The sequence below is a fragment of the Meriones unguiculatus genome, chromosome 11, assembly GCF_030254825.1.
Source record: "Meriones unguiculatus strain TT.TT164.6M chromosome 11, Bangor_MerUng_6.1, whole genome shotgun sequence".
Lineage (NCBI taxonomy): Eukaryota > Metazoa > Chordata > Mammalia > Rodentia > Muridae > Meriones > Meriones unguiculatus.
Window position 1 is genome coordinate 93,822,581 of NC_083359.1, and position 25,995 is coordinate 93,848,575.

At 44.5% G+C, this 25,995-nt stretch overlaps 1 protein-coding gene across 2 annotated transcripts in view; it reads right to left on the minus strand.

The window, feature by feature from the left end:
• Cadm3 (cell adhesion molecule 3) overlaps window positions 1-15,582 on the minus strand; it is a 31,992-nt gene extending 16,410 nt beyond the window's left edge. Inside the window, exon 1 of one of the 2 annotated variants that reach the window (XM_060364713.1) lies at window positions 15,319-15,582. In XM_060364713.1, coding sequence (XP_060220696.1) covers window positions 15,319-15,400 — 82 coding nt within the window. In that variant the 5' untranslated portion in view covers window positions 15,401-15,582. The remainder of the gene's footprint in view (window positions 1-15,318) is intronic. The other variant, XM_060364714.1, reaches the window with a different exon arrangement.
• Between the last annotated feature and the right edge of the window lie 10,413 nt (window positions 15,583-25,995).

The following is a 25,995-nucleotide window of genomic DNA, read 5'->3' on the forward strand; positions in this document are numbered from 1 at the left end:
TTACCAGGCTCCTCATCTGAACTCTGAGCTGGTTAAGAGCAGAAACACTACCATTTTCAGCCATATTTCTAACAATTCATTCTAGTGAGCCCGGTGCATCTAACTTGTCTGGTAATTTGCAACCTTGGCACCAGGCTGTATATACTGGTAATCAGGCAGAGACTGTTTCTGGTCTCCACTCTCTCATTTGGGCTTTTGTCTGCACCTTCCTCAGTGGCTTCTTTCCCTGCTCATAGTTGTCCGGCACCTCCTCACTCATACTTCTCTGTGTTGCTTTTCCCCCCCACCCCTGCATAGGATAAATAAGCAAAATGGTGATGTACATCATTTAAACACACCTGAACTGTTCAGAGGCAGAAAGCAGCAAATAACCTTCAATAAATGACATGTTTGGGACGTGCATGATTTATTGCCTCTGTAAATTTGCAGAGAATTCATTTTGGTTCATAGTGTTTTAGGAAACTATTTAAGATGTGGCTGGGACATTGCTCCCCCTTCTAAGGGGTATGCATGACATAATCTCCTAATTCTGAAATGTATGTATGATCTTTTATATCTCTGCTCTTGGGAACTCTGTTAATGTGTCTGAAAGTTACCCAGTTTTACAAAATTGTAGGCTGCTAGTGATACATTTTAAATGGCCATTCCTATGGGAGCAGGTGAGCGCTTATAATGCTATCATCAGGAGCATGGATAACTAGCACAAATTATAAGCCGCTTTATGGAAAGCTTGAACTATCTTTGGATTAAAATTGTGCCAGTCATTTATGACATCACCATGATTTCCCTCAAAATGTTTGGACAGGAAAGGGAAGAAGCTGAGGTGTATTCTAAAAGGGACATATGGACTTTCAAGTAGAGTTAGTAAGGATCCAACTCAGGGGCCTTGGAAGGAGCTGCTGGCACCCTATATGGGGAGCGCTATGAAGGGAAGCACCAGGTTTACCGGTAATAAAAGTTGGGGAGCTTCAGCCACATTGTTATCTCCTCACACAGCTTCTGTGACTCTCCCCCCATCGTGTGTTGTATGTGGATTATGGGTTCATGAGTATATACCTACCTGTGCATACAGGTATGCATATAAATCCCAGAAGCTAACTTGGAGGTTCTTCCTCGCTCATTTGCCAGCTAATATTTTAATTGGTTTTTAAAGTTATATTTGGGGGGGGTCGTTTACATGCCATAGTGTGTGTGTGGAAGCCGGATAACAGAAATCTGAATTTAGGACCCCATCAAGTCCTTTACTGAGCCTTATCTCCATTGGAATTTACATTTTCTACAGACAATACCCAGATTGGTTAGCCTGGCCTTCAGGGTCCTGTACAGTATGATGTCAACCCACCTGTCAAGTGTGTCCATTGCGCTGATCCCACATTCTAGACACAGGGACTATTTAGAATGCCATTTAAAATATTTGCCACCCTGGGTCCATTCTCTTTTCTATAATAACCTGGTACTAATGCTATTTGCCTGTCTTGGGTCTTAACTCAAACCCTTAGGCCTATTTTTTATAGTTCTTCTTTCAAGAACGCCTCTTTGGTGGTCCCGGATGGAAATTCTGCCCACATATCTCTGAGTTGCATTGCCGTCCCTGCCTTCCTACATGGTGCAGTGCTTTGCCATGTGGGCTCCTTCTTAAACCATAAAGATCTTGCAAGCACAGTCTATATCTGATTCATCTTCGTATCAGTACCGGCCCTAATGCAGCATATTGCACATAAAAGGTGCTTAATAAATATTTATTTATTAAATGAATCAGATGCTGAGAGTCTTCTGTTGGGAGAACAGAGCTCAAAAATCTGTTAGTGCAGAGAAAATAGCAAATCCAAAAACACAGGAAGTAGGCCAAGGAAAGCATGGACTACCTGGATATGGGCACTCTAGAAATCTGTAAGACAGAGCTTGAAAATTATAACCCTCTCACATCAAGATTTAAGTTAAGGGGTCTATAGGCCTGGCTCCAGACAAGTTCACTAGGGAACTATGTGATGTATCTAGTAAGGGTTAGGATGGGACAAGCTTTAATCACAGGTCTCTCTGGCCACAAGGCCCCAGCTTTCTGCTTCTTTCCACTGTCCTGACTGCCTCAGGAAGCAGGGGCACGTGTTTTGTGTATGCAGTGGTGGGTTAGGAATGGAGGTGTGAAGATTTTCTCACATTGCCAGCTAGGGATGCCTTACCTAAATAGCGTTCACAAGACTCACCTGCAAAATGATAAAAAGCACAGAATACCAGGCTAGCGTGGGTGCTTGTAGTGGTGGTGGTGCTGTGACTGGCACCCACTGAATTATGTTTTTTTTTTTTTATCTGGATTTTATACTCTGTCTTCACTCCATACTTTAGGGTCTATTTTGTCTACCCCTAATCGTCTAATATTGTGGGACTCCTTGGTTAACCAAACAGCAGGTGTGTTTACTTAAAACCATTGACAAAATGTCCTTGTTTTTTATCACATTCTAGCACCTAGGCTAAAAACAAAAAGGTTATCTCTTTGACTGTTTTGGGTGCTTCTCCATTCTCGTTTTATTTACTCATAGGTTCTGAAATCCTTAGAATTCTCATCATGTTAAAGGACAAACTAATCCTTTCCCTATACAGGTTTCCTTCTGACTGATTGTTCATATTGGGAGTTAGCAGGGGCAGGGATTGCAGACTTAATAATGTGCCTCTTCAAAGCATGCATTGGCACCAATGAATCAGTTTTTCACTGCAAGCACAGGACCTCACACATAGTAAGGGCTCAATAAATATTTATTGAATAAATAAGTGGGTTACTCAGATGAATAAAAATGTATTATGTCTGCAATTCAAGTGACTGGTAGGGAGAGTATGGCATATGAAAGTATGGCAGCATCACCCTTGACTGCTTGGCTATGTATCTTCCCTGCTTTGTTTGCTCTGAGGATGCAGAATGTATTGGTAGAGCTATTGACAGTGTCATAGGTGCATATGTGGGATGGTGGGACAAAGAGATGAACTCTGGGCTGCATGGCTTCTCTAGTGCATGTGTCCGGAGCGCCACTTCCCTGACTCTAGAGAAAAACAACTCCCTGAGTAGGAGTTGATGATGATGGTGATGATGATGATGATGACTCAGCATTTCTCTAACTTCATAGTTAAAAATAATGCTCAGCCCAGCCTACTTGTTATTCCTCACGACTACCATGACAGGTGGGTGGAGAAGTGTTATCTCCAAGCAAAAACACATACTGGGGGCTGTGGCCCAGAATAATGACTCTGTTTTAAAATGGACTATCCACCATTAGAAATCTTACTGCTAGGATACCAGACCTGGTAGTGTTACCCAACTTTAGCCCCTTCGTGGAGTGATACACACATGTGGGTCACTGGCAGTGGAGAGTGACCATAGCAAGCTTAGAATCAAAAGTAGAATTGGAATTTGGCCCCTGGAGTTTTTCTTATTCTCAGAGCCATATTTTTCTTTAAGAGTAAATGTTTGAATGTGCACTTGGAGGAAACTGGACCTGTTCCATCTGAATCCTGATTTAGAAGATAACTACAAGATTTGGAGGAGTCACTTTGACTTCAGAGCAAAACACTCGGATCACAAAGGGCTCTCTTTACGCTCAGCTTCCTACAGTTGGTCTTTGGCAGCCACGGTTGTGCCACATTGACTAAAAGCATCCCCGTTTCTAAACCAGAATGCTGACAGCTACGGATGTATGCTCTTCTTGCTCCGCATTCCTTTGCCTATATTTCCTTAGGTCCCTCTTCACTAATACTTGTGTCCTTAAGGCATAGTCAAAGGAAGGCCCAGCCTTAACAGGGGAGTACTTTTGATTCTGGGCCCCTCTCTCTTTTCAGGTGTGTTTCTTTCTCTTTCCTTTGGCGTTAGATTCTGAACCACACCAAGATCTGGAAGTCCCCATGAACATTCTCCTTTGCATAACTCAGGGATGCTTTAGCTCATAGTCACTTCAGAACCCAGGAGCTCAGTCATGCCTTAGCTGCTGCTGCCAGATCTTAACCTCCCTGTCCCCCTGCTACTCTCTTTGTCACGGAGGTGCTGAGAGGAGACTTACTCCTTCGGGTTACTCCCTCTATCATTTCTGTTGCTGTCTGTTTTTTTTTCCTCCTGGAGTCTTGTTTGTCAAGCAGCCTCTTGGGCCCAAAATCATTACTCTCTCCTGGCTTGATTTTACTCTCCTAAGAGGCATCTATGCAAGCGGAAACAGATATGGGAAGGGTAGATTTCCACTCCTCCCCCAAGGAACTTCCTGTCATGTTAATTAACCCTGTAATCTATATAGAGCCTGGACCAGAGACTCAGAGTTGAGGGGTGTGCCATTTTCACACCACGAGAAGATCCTGTGAGTCAGGTTAGGAGAGATGCAGTCTGGGTTCCAACAGGCTTTTTAATGCATTTCACGGACATCTTTTAGTTCCATTCTCAACAAAAGGTTTTCCAGGCTAACTGAGGAGAAGCCTCTTCAGGATAGTTGGCTGGCCTGTCTAGGGTAGGTTTGAGGATGGAGTTAAATGAAGGCCTTATCTTGATGTTATACTTTTATCTCACTGAAATTAAAAGTAAATAAAAATCCAGTCATTCAAAAAACGTTTTTTCATATGCAAATGTTAAGAAAAACTATCAAAATTTAAGATGTCATGAAGGGGTACCTGTGTGTGTGTGTGTGTGTGTGTGTGTGTGTGTGTGTGTGTGTATGTGTGTGTGTGTGTGTGTTTCTTAAGCCTTACAGTCGGATTCCATATTCCAGCAGTATTTTCTACTGACCCCTTGTGGCCAGAGCAGGTTGCTCCTAAAATCACTGGACACAGAAGGGGAAGACTGCCTTTTACCTAGCACTAGAGTGCAATCATTTTTCTCCTCTTTTTGTTACAATTAATTCACCCAAAATGATTTCTCTTCCATGACTCTTACAAGTGTTGGACTTTTAGAGCTGACAGGGTCATAAGTGGCAGTCAGCCCAATACCGTTGTGTATGTGTGTATGTGTGTGTGTGTGAGCATGCAAGTGTGCAAACTGCTGAACCACACCCCCGAGCCCAGCTGCTTATTTAAACAATGAGGAACTGAAATCCCGAGAAGCATAAAAATTTTAAGAAATCCCACAGACAGTTAATGGGAGCTATAGTTATAACTCTGGTCTTTTGTACTTCTTCTCACATCACATGGTTCTTGTGGGCTGGCTAATTCAGAGGTTCAGTTACTGTTGAGTGTGATGTTTCTATCTGGTGATATCTATACCCCTTCTTATACCACATATAGGAAGGACCCCAGACCTCAGGGGAAGAAAGTCTGCTAACTATTAGATGGGTTGGAGAAGTTGGGATGAGATGAAGAAGGGCTCTCTGAAGCCGTGTCAGACAGACAGGCCTTACTGACAGACTTCAGTTCCTGGGAAAGAAGACTTTGAAGGGCAGAAGCCACTGCTGTGTCCCTAGGAGCTCAAAGCAGTGGCCACGAGAACACGGCTGTGTGCAGTGTGTGTGTGTGTGTGTGCACATGTGCATGCAGGAGAATCTGTGTGTGTGCACGCACATGCACGTCAGTGTGTGTGAGTGCGTGTGAATGTTCCTGAATCTACCTGCTGGAGCATACTCTATGTTCACAGTCATAGGAGAGCATGCATTTGCGTGTGAAGTGGAAGAGAGCTGGGTTAGACTAGATGGGAGGAAAAGAGCAGAGGAACATGTCCTATTCTTGAGCTAGAAAAAAAGAAATCTGGAGGCAGAAGTGGGCTTGTGGTAGGCTGGGGGGAGGTGGGTGCTCACAGACTTAGTTAAGATTCCGAGGAGCAGCGACTGGGAAGTGGGTGGCAGAGAAGGAGGTGGGGACAGCTGTTGCTTTGATTTGCTACTGAGTCAGTGTTCTCGGTGCATTAGCGCTGAGAGGGAGCCCTGGGCTGGCCCCCAACCAAAACAAGCCCCTCTGCAGCCAATATTGAGTTGTAATGAGGACAAATTCAGTTGGGAGACAAGAAGGAGGGGCATATGATCCCAAACAGCTCCTTGTTCACCTTAGCCCCTTCATTCTGGAAGCTGGGTTCTACACAAACATCCAGCATTCTGCACTAGGAGGCTGTGAGGGCGGGAGGAAACAGAGCACTGGAATGCATCCCTGACTTCTGGAGAACAGGCTCTGTGTAGGTATAGGATGGTACCTGGAATAATGAGAGCCTTTCGCAGGCTCTGTCTCCCCATGCCTTCCCACAGTGATCACTTTCTTCAGAAATCACACCAGGTTTAATATGGGCTGTGTATTCTGGCACAATAGCCAAGAGGCTGATTTTGTCTGAAGTTTCAGGTACTCCCTTAAACTGAACGTGAACACCCTTCCCGTAAATTTATGTTATTTCTTACACACATACGTGTGCACACACACAAACACACACATGTATGCACACATACAAGCACTCACATACATATGATAGCCTGGGAAAACATGCAGTCCTCCATACTTTCAAAAAGCGTTTGGGAAAGGAAACATACCAGAATTGAACTTGGAATTCATTTAGCTCATTGACAGGGTATGGGGAGATAGGAAATTGAGACTGAGTCAGAAAGCTGGGAAAATCAGGGAGGGACATGCAAGAGTCAGATTCCCTGAGGGAGAGATTTCGAGTCCAGCTTTCGGCATGTTCCACCCATCCTACCATACCTGCCCGGTGCCTGGGCACCTGATCTGTCTGCACACACATACACACACACACACACACACACACACACACACACACACACACACACGCAAGTTCCCTTTCTTGCAGGGTCCCACACCACACATTGTTGTTTTGGCGATGCTCTAGACCTTTCAGTATGATAGCAGGGCGTGGAACAGCAATAACGCTGTGGTAAAGTATAATTTGTTATGAGGGAGGCAGGAAAGCATTTATCTCTGCTGGTTCTGATATTTCTGACTTGTTTTTACTGTTTCCCTTCACTGGATGATCAGAGGCAGGGTGTGAATGACAGGTTCAGGGCAATGGTTAGGAGTGTTACACGAAGAAAAATGTGTTCCGCTTGACACACCCACCATACTGCCATGGTTTCCCTGACTCCCCTAAGCCTAACTGAGATTTAGCACCCCCCTCCTCCATTCTTATCCCTTAAAAAAGAAAATCTGTACTTTTCAGAGTGCTGCATTGTACATGCAACCCTTATTTTGTGCTTTTCTGGGAGTTTAACTCTTCTACGAGACAGACGCATTCTTCCAAGTCTACAAATCTCACAGTCTCCAAAATAGCAAAGAATGTTGTTTTGACAGAAAGGTCCCTCTTCACCTCTTTTTAAACCTCCATTGAGTGCCTCGGCTCTCATGTGGTTATGTCTCCTCTTTGCTCCCTGAGATGCTTGCATTTTCCAGTGTGGTCATCCTTTTTCTCTCCTTCAGCGTGTGTCCTTCAACACACTATGATTCTCATTATTCATATGCCTGTTTTTATTTTCTTCTGACACAGACACACAGCTTTTTTTTATGACCCAGATACAGAGCCCCTTTTGCATGCCCATATTAATCAGAACCCCTTACTTCCAGAAAACCATATGGCTTAAGCTCAGAGCTTCCCCCCAAAGCAGAATTTAGTCTCTTTCTTCTGCTCAAACTCCCCAGGAAAGGGCCAGAATCCTCTCCTCCCCAGGGCTGAGGCTCAGTCCATCTGTCACTGACATTGGACTCCAGGGCTTGGAAACCAGAAAAGACTTGGCATAAACAGCAGTCGAGGATAAATGAAAACATGGACTGCTCAGGGCTTAGCAGTGGTGTGTTTTATATTTGTGTGAGATTGTAGGGTGAAAGTTGGAGGGGGAACATACACAATGTCCTTGGAAATATTTCATTACTAAGAAGTGTAAGAACTAGTGAGACCATGGGCCACTGTAATTTTGCATTTGCAGAGTGACAAATGGTTAGGAGCAGATGGTAAAACTGGCCCTTCATTTTATAATGGAAGAAGTTGGCCTCAGGTTCTTTAAAAGATGGACATGGTGATACATTCTATGTTACCTGTCACTGATGCACTCATTAGAGTGTTTCTGGGTTTCTAAAGGGTATCAAATATTTAAATCAGAGGCTCCAAAAACAAATTCACAGTTAGGAGCTTTTCATCCTAGGTGAAGCTTTGGCTGGAAAGCAAAGGGCCAAGGCACAGAAGATAAACTAAATGAATAGACATATGAGACAGGGTCCTGCCTATTCTCAATATCCCCTGATATTTAAAGTAATAGTTCTCCATCCTGCTTGTCCTAATGTCTGAGACAATTATGAAAACAAGGGAGGGAAGGTTAGTGGTCAACTTATAGATGAATAGCTAGGACACAGACTTCCATCACATTTTCTTTTCCCCAGGGCAAGGTGATACTCCTGACCTTCTTGACCCTGAACTAGAAGTAAATGAGCTAAAGGTGCTTATAATGAGCAATCAATATACAATTAGTACAAGTCTAGCTGGGGAAGAGAAAAATACGTCTTTAGCAAATGTAATCTTTTAGTTCTTATAAAAATATAGCTTTGTTATTCTCCTGGACACCTTCCCAGATGCAAGATTTCACCCAGAAGGATGAAGGACATATTGAACAGAGTTAGAATCTCTGCATTTGAATCCTTCTTGAAACAGGTCTCCTCTTCACTGGAGCGGCGAGCTCAGCTCAGGAAAATGAGTGGATGCAAGATACTCCAGCTGTTGCTGTAACCTCAACCCTATATTCCAGAAAGCTCTCTCATAGAGATAAATCACTTCCATTACCTGCCCTTGAGAAACAAAGCTTCTTCTAGCTTCAAGTGAGCAAATGAAGGAGATACCCTTAAAATTCATTCTGACATCCTGCTTCTCCACCTGGAGTCTTCTCTAGGTCACTCAAACATATATATGTACTCTTGTGTAGAAATTGACATGGGACAGTTTAGGTTCAGGGGAAGGGAGGTTGCCCTGATCTGATGTAACATGACACACATACACTGGCTGGGTGGCACTTGAGGCCTTCAGATCACTGCAGATAGATAGCCGAGTTTACTGTATATATATATATATATATATATATATATATATATATATACTGAGATTTGGTTAAGAACATTAATGGAGAATGGAAAATTGATGTTTAAGGCCATTTTCCTCAGTAAAAGATGGCTATGAAGGTGGAAGAAATTAAACAGGTTCTGATATTTAGTTTTGATGCCTCTCATATGTTGAGGTCCTCTGTTACCTAGTTTGTAAACATTTTATTACATATCAAGTTTACATTGTTGAGGTAGAAGGCAGAGGAAAGCAAGCATTATAGGACAGGTAGAGCTAGCACCAGATTCAGGCTGTTATTGAGAGTGCATGCTTAGGACTGAGGAAGACTCATTCTATCCTCCACATCATAAAGGAGCAAAGCAGTCTCAATCTAAAACACCACATATATATCTGATTTAAACTACGATTCCATCTACCATGAAGCACACAATTATTTTAAGGCCATTTGAGGACACTGTAGACCCCAGTTTCCTGAACATCTATAACCTGAGAATTACTTTTCTGTCTCCTTCCCACAGTTAACTGGTCATGAGCATTCACCATATCCCTGTATGAGGGCTTGCGCTCCCTTTTTAAAAAAAATCAGGGTCATATGTGTTTCTGCAGGGTCGGGCAGAGGTTGTGGGAGGTCATCCAGTTCTGAAGACTGCACTGTGAGAGCACAAATTATAAAGCAAGAGGTAGAGCAGGACCATGGAGAGCAGCAAGAAGAGCCCGGAGCATCACCACGCGAGGCCAGCACCATGGAGAGCTCAGAGCCCAGGTAGTTTATTTCAAAGAGGGCTTGGCATCACAGGTTCAGGTGGCAAGCTCTAGTGCCCACTGAGCTTAAAGCCAGACTTCCATTAGGATCATGCTGCATCCATTATGTTTGTTTGTTTTTTTCTGAAGGATTTTGTTTGAGTCTGTTGGATACACCCAAAAGATTGTGAGGACCACCACCAGATTTCCTTTGTGGTCATTAGTGTTAGTGGTTATGGAAGACGTTTTAACTTGCTACAAGTTACTAAAAATATAATTAAATTGTTGTATAAAGAAGAAAATAACATACAGTTCCTGTGACCTCCTACCACCAGAAACACTAGGATACAAGGAAGCCAAAACGTGCATAACCATCGGATAAGTTATACGGCATACCCAAATGTTCTGATAGCAGCACCCAGTTTTTTACAAGTAGTTAGTATTTGGTGATACAAGCAGAACAGGTATGGGACCAGACCTTTTAAGAAGAGTGGAATCACAAGGGCTTAAAGCCCTCTATTGTACTGGAGTAACTTAGTCACTGGCTTTTATACTTAAAGAAATTTTCATCGAATGATAAATTAGTTTTTAATACTTGCTGGCTCAATGACGAATATATAGCTTTTATGGGCCACCACGTATGAAAAAAAATCTCAACAGCTATATGTGCTCTACTCCTGAGAGGTTGATTTTTCATTACTAGAATGGATGGACCTTCTTGTTACATACAACAGTAGTAGATTGGGGTTTTACCTGCATAGTTGTAAGAGCCTGAACATCAGCTGCTTCTCACCTTATAAAGAACCATCACTATTTCTAATTCTGGCAACAGAGATAGGTCTCTGCAGACATATTCTTCTCCATTTTATAATGATATAGTGTTTATCCTTAATTTGACTGTGTTCTTAGAGACTTGAATCTTTTCCTAGTGGCTTAACAGACTCTTCTCTTTCTCTCTCTCCCTCTCTCTCTTCCTTCCTTCCATCTCCTTACCACTGTCCTATCTTCTTTCCTCCCTCCATCCCTCTCTCTATCTTATAAGTATTTCTGTGTGAATTTCTATTCTCACAGCCTATGAGTGGACCTCTAGAACATGACCCCACACAGGAAGCAAAATGTCCCAGCATGCTGGCCTATAGCCAATAGTTAAACAGTAAGCACTAGCCTTTAACATTATAAAGAAAAGATCTTGGGCTGGGCTAGAGATTCATGATGGAGAACTTGTCTAGCATTCACAAATGTACAGATTAAATTCCCAGAACTACACAGAAAAAAAAATTTAAAAAGATATAATTACTCCACTTTTCTAATACTCTGGATTTTTCATTCAGTAAGAAGCTGACTGCTTCAAGGAGAATCAGGAACCTAGACTGCCATCCTTAGATGACGTTCCTTTACTGAGGCTCAGATGACAAAAAAGGGATTGTGGAGCCAGTAGGCAGCTCCACTGGAGTAGGAAACAGCGAAGAATGTGACTAGGCACAGCCCCAAGGGTTTTCTTTCTCTGACAACTGTGAAGATTTTTTTCCTGAGCACATGATTTAAGAAAAAGCAGCTTTAAACACCATTCTACATATTATGTACAGAAAAGTACAGCGAGCAAAAGCAAGAGACGCCTAAGCCTAATCTAAGGCTTCACAGAGCAATGGCACTGTGTCTCGTCTGCTATTTCAAAATGACCAGAATACCGAAAAGATGCCATCTGTGGAATTTTATGGCTGCAGAACTGTGATTCACCCTCTTCAAATGGATGCTGAATATATCCAACATGTCACTCCTGGAACCAGACTAGGTCTTTCTTCTTTCCTCATTTGGAAGAGGTTGGAGAGGACACCTAAGTGCAGGCTACTGTCTCAGCTGACTTTCAGTGAAGCTTTGGACTGTAACAAAACTAAGGTGTAGCTTAAAGAATACAGAGAATCTAACAATGGGGCAAAGGCTACAGGTCTTAATTTCAGCAATAGTGTGTGTGTGTGTGTGTGTGTGTGTGTGTGTGTGTGTGTGTGTGTTAATGAGGGAGAAAGAAAAAAAAAATATCAAAACCAACAGTGCCACTTAGGCCTAGACAGAACTTGGGACAAAATACTTGGCCATAATTTCTGGGTAGTCATTTGATAGGCTACATTAGACAGAGTGGATGCTCATTGAATTAACTAAACTTTGTCATTCCAGTGTCTCTCTGGTGACCTCAACTTCCTTGTGTCAGATGATGTGCAAATCTTAAGGAAAGTGTGTTATTCCCAAGACTTATAGCTGGAACTAAGAAGGCAACAGAAATAAAAACAGAACCCTTACAGCTATAACGAGGAACAGAAACTCAGTGGAGTAGATCTGCCAAGCAGATCTGTGGGCAGCACTACAGAGAATGCTGTGCTTCTATGGCACATTGGGTATGATCTCCACACTGGGCACTTAGCCAGGGGCCTGCAGAATGCATGGCAGTAGACAGAAGGTCATTGGGAAGGAAAAGATATACAAGTGTGGGACAGTTAAAAATGCCAGGTTGAGTTGCTATACCCTGGGTTATAAGCAAAGCAAGACTGTCCATTGGCTGGGTTAATCCCCTGTACTGAAAACAAGCTGGGAATGAAGAACCCTACCAAGGCTGGTCACAAGGCCAAATGTCAAGCTGCTCACCAGAGACCTGACTACAGGGTGCATTAAGTTCTTGTGTTTCTCAGACCGGAGCTGCTGGCTTCTGCCAGTACTAGTGGAGAAAGACCAGAAGGGAGGCCAGGTGGCAAATTCCTAAGCTTGTGGCCATAGCACTAATGGCCAGGTTCAGATAGCATTTGCTGGCCCTGCCTTGTTCCAGCTTCTCAATCCCTGTTCATCTTTATGAGCCTGAAACATTTATGCTGTACCCAAGGGAGCTTTACACCTCAGAAGCACATGAAGTTTGTTTTGCTTCTTCTCAAATGGAATTAGCCTCCCAATCATAGCACCCTTGATCTAAGCATCAGATTTCTGGATTACTTTGTCCTTAAGTCTTCACAGGATACCTCTCCTAGTTTGGGTCAAACATTACAAGTTGATTTATGCATTACCTAGCCCCCTGCGCAGGAGCCCCAGGGGAACTCAAGAGTACTAGACACACCTGCATGGTGCTAGTCAGATTGGCCTTCAGGACTGCTATCCCTGAGCACAAATAACCTGTGCACTTACTTCCCATCACTGGGGCTCACCTTCTTAGACTCAGAAATCAAGGTGCCAAGTTAATTCAATAGAGGCTATCTGGTGGGTATATCTCAAACCTCAGGGCATCCTGAAGTTTTACACTATACATGGATGTTCTGGAAGCTTGGTTGGATTTTTCTTTGAAAATGGTGTCCAAATATTATTCTCTCTTCCTGACCCACTCTCTTCAGTTCCTCCTACAAAATTTACTGCTTCTCTCCTCTTTCCTCTAAGCTTCTGCTCTAACTATTTCTAAGCATGAGGATAGAGCAATTCTCACTGTCTGGACTTTAAGCTCAAATAGGGGCTTGACTCCCAAGCTGAAGAGCAAGAAAGAGTAAGGGATTGTGTGAAGGAAGATGTCGCTGAACGGGTTGACTCTAGCCTCTGCCATTTGCATTCTAGAGGTGAAAAGCCTGAAGCTTACTGACATGATCTCTTCTTTTTCCCCTTCAGGCAGAGGTTGGCACTCTTAGTTCCCATTGCCAAAGGATTGTAGCTTGGGCACTTGCTTTCTTTGATTCAGCTATGAGTATGGGGGAGCCAGAGATGACACAGAAAGTCAAGGCCTTATAGAAGAGTCATTACTGAGGCACAAACAGCCGGCACCCCGTCTGTGCCTTGCACTAAGCCCACTGTCCCTCAGGAGTGCTCCTCTCCTCTGTGAATAGGTTCATCAGTGCAGTCCTCTGGGGACGGGGGCGGGGGGATTCCATGCACAAGAGAAGGCACTGCCATCTCTGTGGTGACAGTAGGAACTCCCTTTGGGGAGTTTGGGGAAGAGAGAGCAGAAGGAGTCAGCCAACCAACTGTAGAGAGGGGATCCCCAGGGTCCCCACACCAGAAGAAGCTTCTTTACCAGGATGGAGACAGAGTAAGGGGAGGAGGTCAGGCAAGGTGGAGCTTTTATTCCTCCAGCACCCTGGCTCGCAGCCGGCTTTCCTCAGATGAAATTCTCTACATCATCCTCCCCAGTTCCAACCCCTCCCCTCTCCATCCCGCCCCGCCCTGTGCCCATCCCTGCTGGCCACTGGGTCCATCGCCCAGGAACCGCCTCCCCTTTCTCCTCCCCTGCGGTTCTTTCTGGTTTTTTTTGTGTGTGTTTTTTTTTGTTTTTTTTTTTTTTTTTTTTTTCGTTGGCATCTGGCCGGGCATAGCCACCACCCTCCCTCTACTCTCCCCACTTCCCCCTTGCTCCGCAGAGGTCCTGTTCCCTTTCCCCTCCCCCACCCAGCCCACCTCTGACAGGCCAAGGGAGAGAGGAGGAGATTGCATTCCTTCAGTCCCTCCACTGCCAGTTCTCCCTCCTCCGGGAACCTGAGGCTCCTAGCTGGGGAACCCTTCTTCCTATCTCTACACAGTTCTTCAAGCCATCCCATTAACCACCAGCAACCCTAAAGGAGGCTGAGGTGCCCCCACAGCGCTGACCTACATAGCCTGGCCTGGGGCGGGAGGAGCTCTTCCCCAAGTCCCCTCTCCCTTGGCCCCGCCTCCTTTCTTCACCCCTGACTCCTTTCCTTCACCTCTTTACCTTTACAGACCCAAGAAGGGTTGAGTTGCAGACTGGGGCAAAGAGGCAACCCAATCCGGAATTCGGAGAAATTGATGTTCAGCCCAGGAAAGCTTTGGGTTTCCCATAGATCCTTCTCCCCAAATATCTTGCTCTCTGCTTTTGCTGCCCCGCACCCAAGTATCTGTTTCCTTTCCTAGCTTTTTTGCCACCGCTAGGACTAGAGCCAAACTGGGGGCTCCTCCGCCCTGTGTTGTTGTTTTGCTTCAAGGAGAAGCCCCCTCTCCTTTGCCCACGCCCCCCTCGACAGCCTCACCCAGGCCCCCTTCCTTGCCCACTCAGAGCTCCGCGGCGGGTGGGGGACGCTCGGGGGAGCAGAAATGTTTGCATACAGCAGTTTGGGGGATCGTTCTGGCCACCCAACCTCTACAGACATACATACACAAACACCCAACACACGCCCTGACTGAAACAGCGACAAATCTCACTCCGCCCCCAACACACACTGACACAGACATACACACAGACTCTGACACAGAAACACAGCACCAGACACCAACATAGACGCGCACACCCAGACACACACGGACATCAACACATCCAGATCCCGGCTGCTCAAAATAGACAGAACCCCCCACCCCCGAGATCCAGACCCCTGATGCACACGTAGACACCCACAGTCGGCCGTGTACACAGGAGGGTGCTCACGCCGGCACACCCCACGGTCCTCAGAGACAGCGGTGCTCAGAGACAGACACAAGGGTATTCCAAGAGGCTGGCGTCTTGAACCCTCGCTTCTAAACAAAGCCAACAGGCTCCCTGCGTCCGGGCTCCCAATCCGAACCCCCACCTCGGGGCACTGGCCACCTCCCCTGGCGCCGCCCCCTCCCTCACTCACCGTCCTGGGAAAGATTGGCCCCGCCGGGCGCCCAGGAGCAGGCGAGGAGCAGGAGCAGGGGCAGGGCGGAAGGGGCCCCCATCGCGCTTCCTGGCAGCCTCCCTGGCTGGGCGCTGGCGAGCCTGGGTCTCCAGAGACTGGGGCCGGGGGCACTGGGTAGACGGCGTCGCTGTCCAAAAGGGCGCCCCCGGAGCGGCTTCCGAGCCCGGGGCCGAGGCGGGTACCGGGAGGGAGCCGGCGCTGCTGCAGTCGCCGGGATTAAATAGGGCGCTCGGAGCAAACCATTCGGTTGGAGGTGGAGGGGGGGTGGCGGGGGGCTGGGCCGGTGGCGGGGGGGCCTGGATGCCGCATTCCCTACTCCCCCCTGCCTCCCACACCCCCTCCGCGCTTTTGTGGTGCCTTCCATCTTCTCCCCGGGGAGCTCCTCCGGCATCACTCGGGTGTGGAGCAAAGGGAGGGAGCTGGCTCAGCAGTGGGACCCCACGTGCACCCCTCTTAGGCTTGGGGTGGAGAGAGAGGGGAGGTGGGCAGGGCGGTGGGCCAGCTGGCGAGAGAGTCCACTGCAGGCCTGGGCAAGGGCGTGCCCACTAGCCAGAGATCCTCCAGCCCCGCCTTCTCCTTAGGCAACCGGGATCCCCAAAGCTAGGGCACCCCTATCTGCTGTGTGACCAAGGGTGCATCTCCAGGATACCGGATTACTCAAGCCATTTTCCTAAGCATTAGCATCCTTAGTTCCTCTTACTCAAGACCCTCTACTTATCTGTCCAGCAACAATTTGTAGCTCCAGGCAACCTCCTTTGCAAAGTGGACCCCAGGAGGCCGCGGGACCCAATCTCTTTTAAGCCTTCTTCAAAGACTTTATCCCAGACACTAAACCAAGAAAGCATTCCGCAAAGAAACTTAGTGTTTTCCTCTTTGATACTCTACCTTGGGTCCCTTTGACTCCCAACTAGCCCCTTGATAGCCTTTCTTCTCAATTTCACAGCGGCTCTTCTTCTAAACTTTTAGCTAGTAAAGCCAGACCCGCAGACCTTCTTATGGACCAAGAAACAGTGTGTGTGTGTGGGGGGAGGATTCAAACACCCCCCCCCCAGGCTGTAGAGAAGATGGATGAGAAAGACTGTACTTGCTCACACCTGAGAGTCCCACGTCCCTAGTGTTTTCCGTTCTTCGAGGTTGTCTCTGGAAGAGTTTTGGTGTGTTTCAGAAGAGGATCTTGCTGGGTTAGTTTGAAATTTAGCTTTGGAGAATAAATTTCTAAGTTTCAGAATCCTAAAAATCGTAGAGTTTCAAGTATGTCAAGTGTTCTTAGAAAATACCTGATCTAACCCAGAGGAAATTAGCAGATCACTTAGAAGCAGAAGACACAGCATTGGCCATGGAATAAGAGCGTATATGCAGGATGTATCTCTGTAATACAACCTCCAGCCCATTTTCTGTGCTGTCCTCCTGGGCTAATGTTTAAAGGTTGGGTAATCTTTCCTCCCCTATGTCAAGGTTTCTCAGCTCTTGATGGTGATGGAGTTAATGTCTCTGTCATCTGAGAACCTGAGGACAGCCTGCAGAACATCCTCCATAACCAGTAAAGCCTCATCTAATTGACAGGCAGTGATGCCTGGGCTGAGAAAATACTGTTCAGGGAACCCCTGCAGGCTGGTCTGGGTCTGCTCCAATATTTTTCACTCACTGTTTCTGGAGTTTAAAGTTTCTAGAGAAGAGATCTGCTTGTCTCTTGGACATTTTTTGACTGTCTGGTGGTTATTTCTTCCTAGACAATATTGAACAAGGTCTGGTTTGGTGACACCAAATCATTTTGCCTCCCTGAGATCTCTGCTATCTTGAAACCCAACCAATGAAGATGGAGTGACTATATTGCAGGGACATAGAGATGGACAGGGATGTAAGAGAGGGAGGAGACTGGACCAGGTAGGTCAAAATTGTAGGAAGATTACACTTTTTCCTTTTTTATTTTTTAAATCTTATTTTTTAATTTATTACAATTTATTCACTTTGTATCCCAGCTGTAGCTCCCTCCCCCAAAACTTCCCAATCCTGTCTTCTCTCTTCTCCCATGCCCCTCCCCCAGTCCACTGATAGAGGAGGTCCTCCTCCCCTTCCATCTTACCCTAGCCTATCAGGTCTCCTCAGGACGGGCTGCATTGTCTTCTTCTGTGGCCTGGTAAGGCTGCCCCACCCCTCAGGGGCAGGTGATCAGAGAGCCAGACACTGAGTTCATGTTAGAGACAGCCCCCCGATCCCATTACTAGGGTACCCATTTGGACACTGAGCTACCAAGGGCTACATCTGTGCAGGGGTTCTAAGTCATCACCATGAATGGTACTTGTTTGGAGTATCAGTCTCAGAAAAGAACCCTAGGCCCAGATTTTTTTCATTATTATAAATGGATATTAAACGTATAATATAGGATAATCATACTAAAATCTGTACACCTAAAGAAGCTAAGTAAGAAGGAGGACCCTGGGTAAGATGCTCAATCCTCATTCAGAAAGGCAAACAGGATAGACATTGGTAGAGGGAGAAAACAGGGAACAGGACAGGAGCCTACCACAGAGGGCCTCTGAAAGACTCTATCCAGCAAGGTATTAAAGCAGATGCTGACACTCCTAACCAAACTTTGGACAGAGCGCAGGGAATCTTATAAAAGAAGGGGAAGATAGAAAGACCTGGAGAGGACAGGAGCAAGGAGAGCAACAGAAGATTACAATATTTGATAGAGGTGGGACAAGGTTACTATGAGGTTAATTATGATAAGAAAAGGAAGGAGTGTGTGGCAAAACAATACAAAACCCAACCACAAAATGAAATGAAACAATCAGCCTTGGTGGGAAGGATCAGGCTTTTCTAGTTAAAAGCTCTTGATGGATGAAGAGTATTGTATTCCAGCTAGAAGAAAGTTTAGCCTAACACATCATCTCAGTGGGATTTAGATAGGACAGGGTAAGGGGCGTGTGGAGGTGAATTAGGTGGGGGTAGGCGGGATGTGGGATTAAATCCCAAAGTCTTCTAATTAGCCATCTTTTCCATCTGCTGCTTCACTGGATCCCCTTCTGCCTGTCCTTAATTCTCTGATGACTGCTGCTCTGGCCCCACCCTCTACTGTAACTGACTGGATGGGTACCAGGAATGGGAGGGAAGAGAGAGAGCTGTTTTGAAAAGACAGTATGAAGACTAGCAATGGAGACTCCGGAATGCTATTTTTTCTCCTGGCTCCTCTTCCCTTCACTGCATCATCAGCATGAGTTTGGCCGCCTTCTAGGACTTGTTAATATGAAGTTGCCATTGGCTTTTAAAATTATGGAATAAAAATGTATTAGAGTTGCTAGGATCATCCTTTTAGATGGGGTCTTTATTGAAGAGATGAGGAAATTTGGAGCTCAGAAGCCAAGTGGCTTCCTGTGTTCAACAAGCTAGCTAGTAAAGGTTGACAGGACTGGATGAGGGACAGAGAGCAGGATGGAGAATCTCACCCAGGAATGGAGCAATGTCTAATTTGAAGAGTTCTCTTCTCCTGTTTGCCTCAGAATGATAGTTTCTCCTACATGGTGGTACATTCCATTTGGAAGAAACGATAGATATTCCCTGTAACTCTTCTATTTCTCTGTCTGCATTTGCCCCCTGTATCTTACAAGCATGCCATTTGCTTAGGAAAAGGGCTTTAAAAAATTTACTGACCTACACTTATTATCCCATCATAAAAATAGGTAGAGTGTATCTATGTTGGATTGTGATCTCTATGGTTACTCTCCACTTGAAAATGCTCTGCCGTACAATTTGTGTTTCCCAGAGACTTGCACAAGGCCTGAGGTGGGTTGTCTGTGGGATTGCAGAGCTGGCAGCTACAGTGAGATTTGGGGGAAGCCAAGAAAGGGAGTGAAGAGAAGGCAAGCTCTGGCCTCCTGCGTGCCCCTGTCCACTCAGCAACAGCCTGAGTATCTGGGGGTGTGGAATGTGATACTGGCACCGATGCTGGGCTAGACACAGCTGTGTGGGCCCTGGGCATTCTTTCCCCACGCAGCTTCTGCTCAAAGGGGAGAGGAAAGGAACTCAGCTTGCAGAGGGTGAGTTTTAAGTCTTCATCTGGGAGGGATCAGCAGCACCTATTGGGGAAAACATATCATGAAAAGATGGTACTCATCGGTTACTCGAAGGTCACACAGATGCCTCCTCACACTCTGACCCTTCTTCTCCCTGTGGCTAAGTAAACACTAAGTATGTGCAGGTTTCCACACTTTACCTCCTTAATTTTCCACCCAGCTAAACCAGTACTTGGCAATACCACTCCTTGCTTCTATTATCCAGTTTTAATTAACACCACCCTTAATAATAACCTCACTAAGGATTTTAATTCTAACCTTAATTGAATTCTAATTTTAATCCTAACCCTAATCTATTAACAATTCTAACCACCAGTCCTAATAGCAGCCTCAACTTAATTATCAGTTTTAACCAGCAACTTCATTCTAACCAGGTTTGAGCTGGCAACTAAGAAAGCAACTTGCACATGATGAAAAAAAGATGGTCACAGGTCCCATGAACTGAGAAGCACCATTTGCCAGCAGTCATGCTGAGTGCTTTATGTACACAGTGTCTCATGTGGGTACCATGAAGCTACCTAATGTGGCTGATTTTATTCGTTCCTTTACCAGTGCAAAACATGGCGTAACATGACTATATTTGTAATTAGTGGGTCCACTACAAGGCCTGCTTGATTTGTGATCCTGCGCTCACATCCCCTCTGCCAACAAGTACTTCTGACCAACCTTCACCTGAAACCCCAAGTAGTTACACACTGGATGACATCTATATATCATCACTCACTTTGTTTCTATTTTTACACAATTTAACAGTACAAATTAGAGATTGAGCAAATGACAAGATTCTCCACGTGTCCCTGCTCACAGATCCTATTGGCGCATTGAGACATTAAGGTAATTTATTGATGAAGTTAAAATATTCAGACTATAGAAAGAAACTAACTGCAGAGAAAAGCCTCCTCGCCTTCGCCTTCTCGGAGTAGCCATATTGCACAACCCCAGGGGGCATCGTTCTAATTGGAGTTGTGTAACGCGGCAGCACTGCCTCCCACAGCTATCCAGGCAAGCAGATAAAGTCAAGGTAAATATCTACCAAATTAAATCTCCCAGTGTACGTGTGTGACTTAGGTATGACAATCACTAGCCACTTTGAATTTATAATTAGCAATAACTATTAAGGACCAGACTCTCCTCTAAATTCCTTGCATTTATTGCACGTTTTAATATTCACACATCTTCTGTGCAGCATTCGCCAGCTCTCTATTACAGGTGAGGAAAATGGGGCCTGAAGAAGCCTGGCTGCCCCATGATGGGGAGCGACACATCCAAGCCTCAAAGTCTACATTCTTAACTTTGTGCTCAGCCGGAAAAGCTTCTCAGGGCTTGGCTCTGAAGGTCATGTGGGCTTAGTTCTTAATGTCAGAGAAGTGGAGTTGCCTGACATTAGACAAGAGGATGACCTATGAGGCTGTCGATGGATGGACTCAGATTGATATGGGGGGAGGCCATGTAAGAAGGAAGGGATCTGGATAAGCAGATCGCAGAGGGAAATGAGTAAAAGGTGAGAGAACAGAAGGGAATAGCACAAATATGAGCAGAGACTGGGGAAACTGTTTTGTGATAAATTCAAGCAAAAAAATAAAATCATATGGTAAATATGTGTGTCACCATTGCTCCGCTACAGGCTGATTGATGTATCATAGAAGGACGGTAGACGTGTATAATCAACTGCAAATAAAAACGCACGTCTTCAGTTACGTGGCGATCGCTAGCCTCTCCAGTGAAGTATTTCCACACTGCTCACCTTGATGCTGTGTTCCAGCAATATCAACCTGCCTGTAATTTCCCAAACACACTTTCTTGTTTCATGCCTCAGTGTCTTTGCACATACTGTTTCCTATACCCGGATTGCCCATCTCATCAAGCTGATGAAAATTGTGTTTACCCATCCAAACTTTGATTAGGTGCTAGCACCTGTGTAAAGCCCTCCACCTGAGGGCAATCTTGTTTTTCTGGGTTCCACCATTGTATAAAATAGATGCCTCCACTATTACACTTCTCTCACTGTGTTGCAATGATTTTGCAGTAATTTTCTTCTCTTAACTGTGAACTCTTAGAGGGCAGGAATGATATTTCATGAATCTCATTACTCGCAGTGTAAAAAACTACGAGAATAGTAATTTTACTTAACTCTGAATTAAGCCAAATGACAAATTTGTAAACATAGGCTCAATAAAACATTTTCCACATAAGCACATAATACATATAACCATAATTCATTGCCATATTCCACACAGGTATGTACACATTAGGTTATATAGCTATTCAATTGATAAAATAATGTGGCTTATTCTAATATGCATGTACAACGTAACTCTGTTTATAGAGGATACATTTTATAAGTATTATAATTGACTTTAGAACATGCCACTTGTCTGTCTGTCTGTCTATCTGTCTATCAATTGTCTGTCTATCTATTGTTTATCTGTCTGTCTGCGCCTGCTAATCTAGCATTCTGCCATTAAGCTACGTCTCTATCTGCATGTTACTTTCTTTTGTATTGTTGTAGTTGTGGAAAACATTCATACTCTGAACATCATTTGAAATTTGTGCAAATACCTTTTAAGGATCGATCTACACTTTGAATATAAATTGGTGGTTCATTCTTAGCACTACAAGAACTAAGACCTGGCTGCAAAATAATAGTCAGTGGCTTATTGACTGATTTATGTGTTGCTTCCTTAGGGGCTCACCAAAAAGAAAGTCTAGAACATTTCTGAACAGTTACATGTTTTTGCATTTGTAAATGTAGACACTCTAATCATTCCTTCTTTTGTTCATAGCCTGTTGAGGAGTTCCTGTGTGGTGACCAATACTGGTTAGTTATTTTGTTGTAACCTATTAAGAAATTATATAAACAATCATGCTTTTATTTATCCTTTTTTGAAACTGTGTCTCATGCTGGCCCAGGCTGGTGTCTAACTTTTTTTCTGAATCTGACAATGACCTTGAACTCCTGATTTTCCGGCTTCTACTCCCAAAGTGGCAGGATTACAGGAATGTAATGGTGGCTAGATTTTTTTTTTAAATTATGGAATAAAATACTCAGTAGATTGACTTTTTAAATTTCCATATCCAAGCCCCACTCCAGTTTTGAACTATATCTGCGAGGAATATTACAAGAGTCAAGGATAGGTTACTATTTGGGGACACCAATAATTGATAGCAGACAATTATAACAGAAATCAGTTGCTTCTTAAAATCCTTAAGTGAGGCTGAATTTTAAAATGCTGTTACCAAATGTCAGGGTTTGGTAAGCAAAATGAAAAGATGAGTAAGTCATGAAAACCACATTAGAGGAATTCTTAGTCCAATAGAGAAGACAGGCTTGCAAACACACATTCACAAGATGGTCTAGCAAAATATATACATGAAGTACAGAGGGAGCAGAGAAAAGATGGGAATTAAACTTGAGAAAAACGTTGAGACAGGGAATTGGCCAGGTGTCAAAGGAATGAAAGACATGAAAGAGCAAATGCAGAAATGGTGAAGCAGGAAACTCCAAAATTGTGGCTAGACTGTGAGGGAATGTATGCTAGATTGTTCTTTATTCGGCAGACAAGCAGCCATTGAAGGGCTTAAGCAGAGAAATGTCAGAGCCAGATTTGCATTTTAGAGCGATAATACTGGCAGTGCTGGATGGATGGATATGAGCTGCGAAGCCTGACCCTCCTGGGTACCACAAACCCAGTGCCACGACACTAAATAAGACCCACTGTGTGTGGCCTTGTCTTAGATCCTATGGGTGAGATAGAGAAAACGCCCAGTACACCGCTATAGCACTTGGGCGCAGTGCCTGGTATGGACTAGGCTGCTGCACACGGACATTGGTTCAAACAAGCTGTGTTTTGTGGAGTAGGTTAAGCTGTGTGACTGACTGTTCTAGATTGCCATGGACAATGCCTCTGCTGCTAAAACTGGGATGTTTGGCCACTGCTTCAGTTCCTGGAAGAAGCAGTCTGCACTCAGTGGCTCCAATAACCCAGACCAAGGGTCAGGTCAAGGGCAGACTGGAGAGGCAAGGAGAAACTAAGTGAATTATTTTCTGTTTTAGAGACAGTGGCAGCAAAAAGAGCTAGTGGGAGAGCTAAGCCAATTGAATGGAAGGAGAGTTGAAAACCCAAGTGGGAGACAGAGGAGAAAGGCTGATAGTCCTGGATTCTATATTCCTTCCTTGAGATCTTGGGCTCTCTGCGATGGTGAAGAACATTACAGGCTCAAACAACAGGCGCTGTGAAAAGTTGATGTATATATTTTGCATTCATCTGTAACTTTAATATAGTCATACATACGTTTATTTATTCAGCATTCATGAGATGCTTACTGTATGCCTGGCGTGTTACATATTCTACATTGTGTATTCTTTGGGCACAGACTTATGGCATGTAAGCAGTATGATTTCCTTTGCATAGATGAAGTATTTGTGACTTGAGCAATTTGGTAGTGTCCTATAAATTGTATGTTAAGTAGTGGAGGTGATAACCTCTGTGTGTATGTGTGTCTACATTCTCACATTGACATGCATAGAGGCGCAAGGTTGATGCTGGGTTTCTTTTTCAATTATTCTCCACTTTATATATTGAGACAGGGTCTCTTATTAGAACCCAGGGCTCACCAATTTAGCTAGTCTAACTGGCCAACTTGTTTCAGGAATCCCATTGCTTCCTCTCCCACACTGGGACTGCAAGGGTTATCACACCCACCTGGCAAATACCTGGGTGCTAGAGACCTAAACTGTAGTCTTTATGATTTTGTGGCAAGCGCTTTACCTGCTATGACGTTTCCTTAGCCTCAGGAATCTTAAATGTCTTGAAAGCCTCTGGTCATTCCATCATTCCAGTATATCTTTCTTTGCCTGATTAAAAAAAAGAGAGAGAGACTGAGTTGGAAGTATTTACTCAGATACTACAGATGCCCAGGATGAGTTAATAATGAAAATTCCTGTTTCTAGTGTCAACTGCTCATGGGTGATTCCTAGGCCCTAACAACCCTAAGAAACTATTCGGTACATCTCCTGACAGAGTTCATTGATTCCCAAGGAAACCATGTAAATACCTCATTAGAGCCTTTGTGTAAGCGTTTCACACTAAGAAACACTACTGCCTTTCAACAATTGAGTGTCTGAGCATTTCCTATCCACTGACTGCAAATCTTTGAAAAGAGTGCACAGTATGGCCCATGCCTTCCTTTCTGGCTTCACACACCCTCATGGCTGTGTCCTCCAGTTTTTGTTTTTTTTTAATTCTTAACAGACATTAAGCTCATGTCTACCCAAAACCCTTCTTCCAAACTGGAGCACTTCTCCTTTGCTCTGTGCTGAGTTATTATTCTTGCATTTGTGTCTCAGCTTTAGATACCGCCTCATTGGAGATGCCTTATTTTCTTGCAATCACTTATTATTTTGATGAATTTGTCCTTTATTTATCATCTATCTTCTTTCTCAGAGTAAGTATAAGCTCCAAAGGGAAAGAAACCCTGTCAATTTCGATTAAAGTTGCATTGCCAAAAACTTATAGAATGCTGCATGTAACATCATGGCTAGCACATGGTGTTATATGCTGGGAATCCATGGGTCACAGCAGAGGAAGCTTCTGATTTTACACTCAGGAACCTTTGTCTTGGGTCCAAAGCAAACCTCTGCCTGCCATTTGAAGTTCTTCCCTATGGTTCCTGGGAGAGGCTATCTCATTCTTTTTCTGACCACTATGTAATGTCCCTCTAGAGGGTTTAAACTGTTATTAAATTGTCCCACAGCCTCTTGTACATCATGTGAAGTGCCCCAATTCATAACCTCATGTCAGTTCCTTTATCACTTCAGCACCTCTTCTCTAATCCCTTTTTCTTTGATATCTGGGTTCAGTAGGCCACTGCAGGTTAGTAAGGCCATGGTTGATGACTATGAGTTGAGCATGAGATGCTCTTCCAGGCTTTCTGGCACATATTTTGCTATTCCTTATTTTTAAACCCTTTCCCCCAATGGCCAGCTAGACCAGCCTCCCTTTGCCAGGTGAAGCCTGTTAAACTTTCTCACCAGACTTTCTAGCTTCAGGATTTCCTATGGGGAAATCAGAAATGGAAGGGTACGTGTTTAAAGTGTTCTTGCTAAAGTCATATGAAATCGTGGGTAGTTTTCTGTGTGTTGTTCAGATGGAGATGAGAATATGACTCCTACCCCAAGAAGCTCTCAGCATCCTTGCTCCAGCCTTTAGGAGACGATTGTACCTGATGAGAAGAGAGTGTGCACAGGGAAAAAAACATAGGTTTGAGGTTAAACTCGGCCGAGATTAAAACACATGTTGTGCTACTGTTATTTGTCATCAGTCTTTTCCATTTGCTAAACATTAGGCTCTATTACTGTCAATCTCACAGCTTCACTGTGAAGGCTACTAGTGAAAGCATTTGTGTATAGCTCTTAGCACGGAATGGAGCACATACTAATTACTTCCCTCTCTGACTCCTTCACCTTGGAGCAGATGTCCAAGGGCTGATTCTTTCTGTTTGCCTTGCATGGACTCTTGCGCTCATTTTCTTCTATGAAGCGCTGCGTGGATCTAGGTTAGCA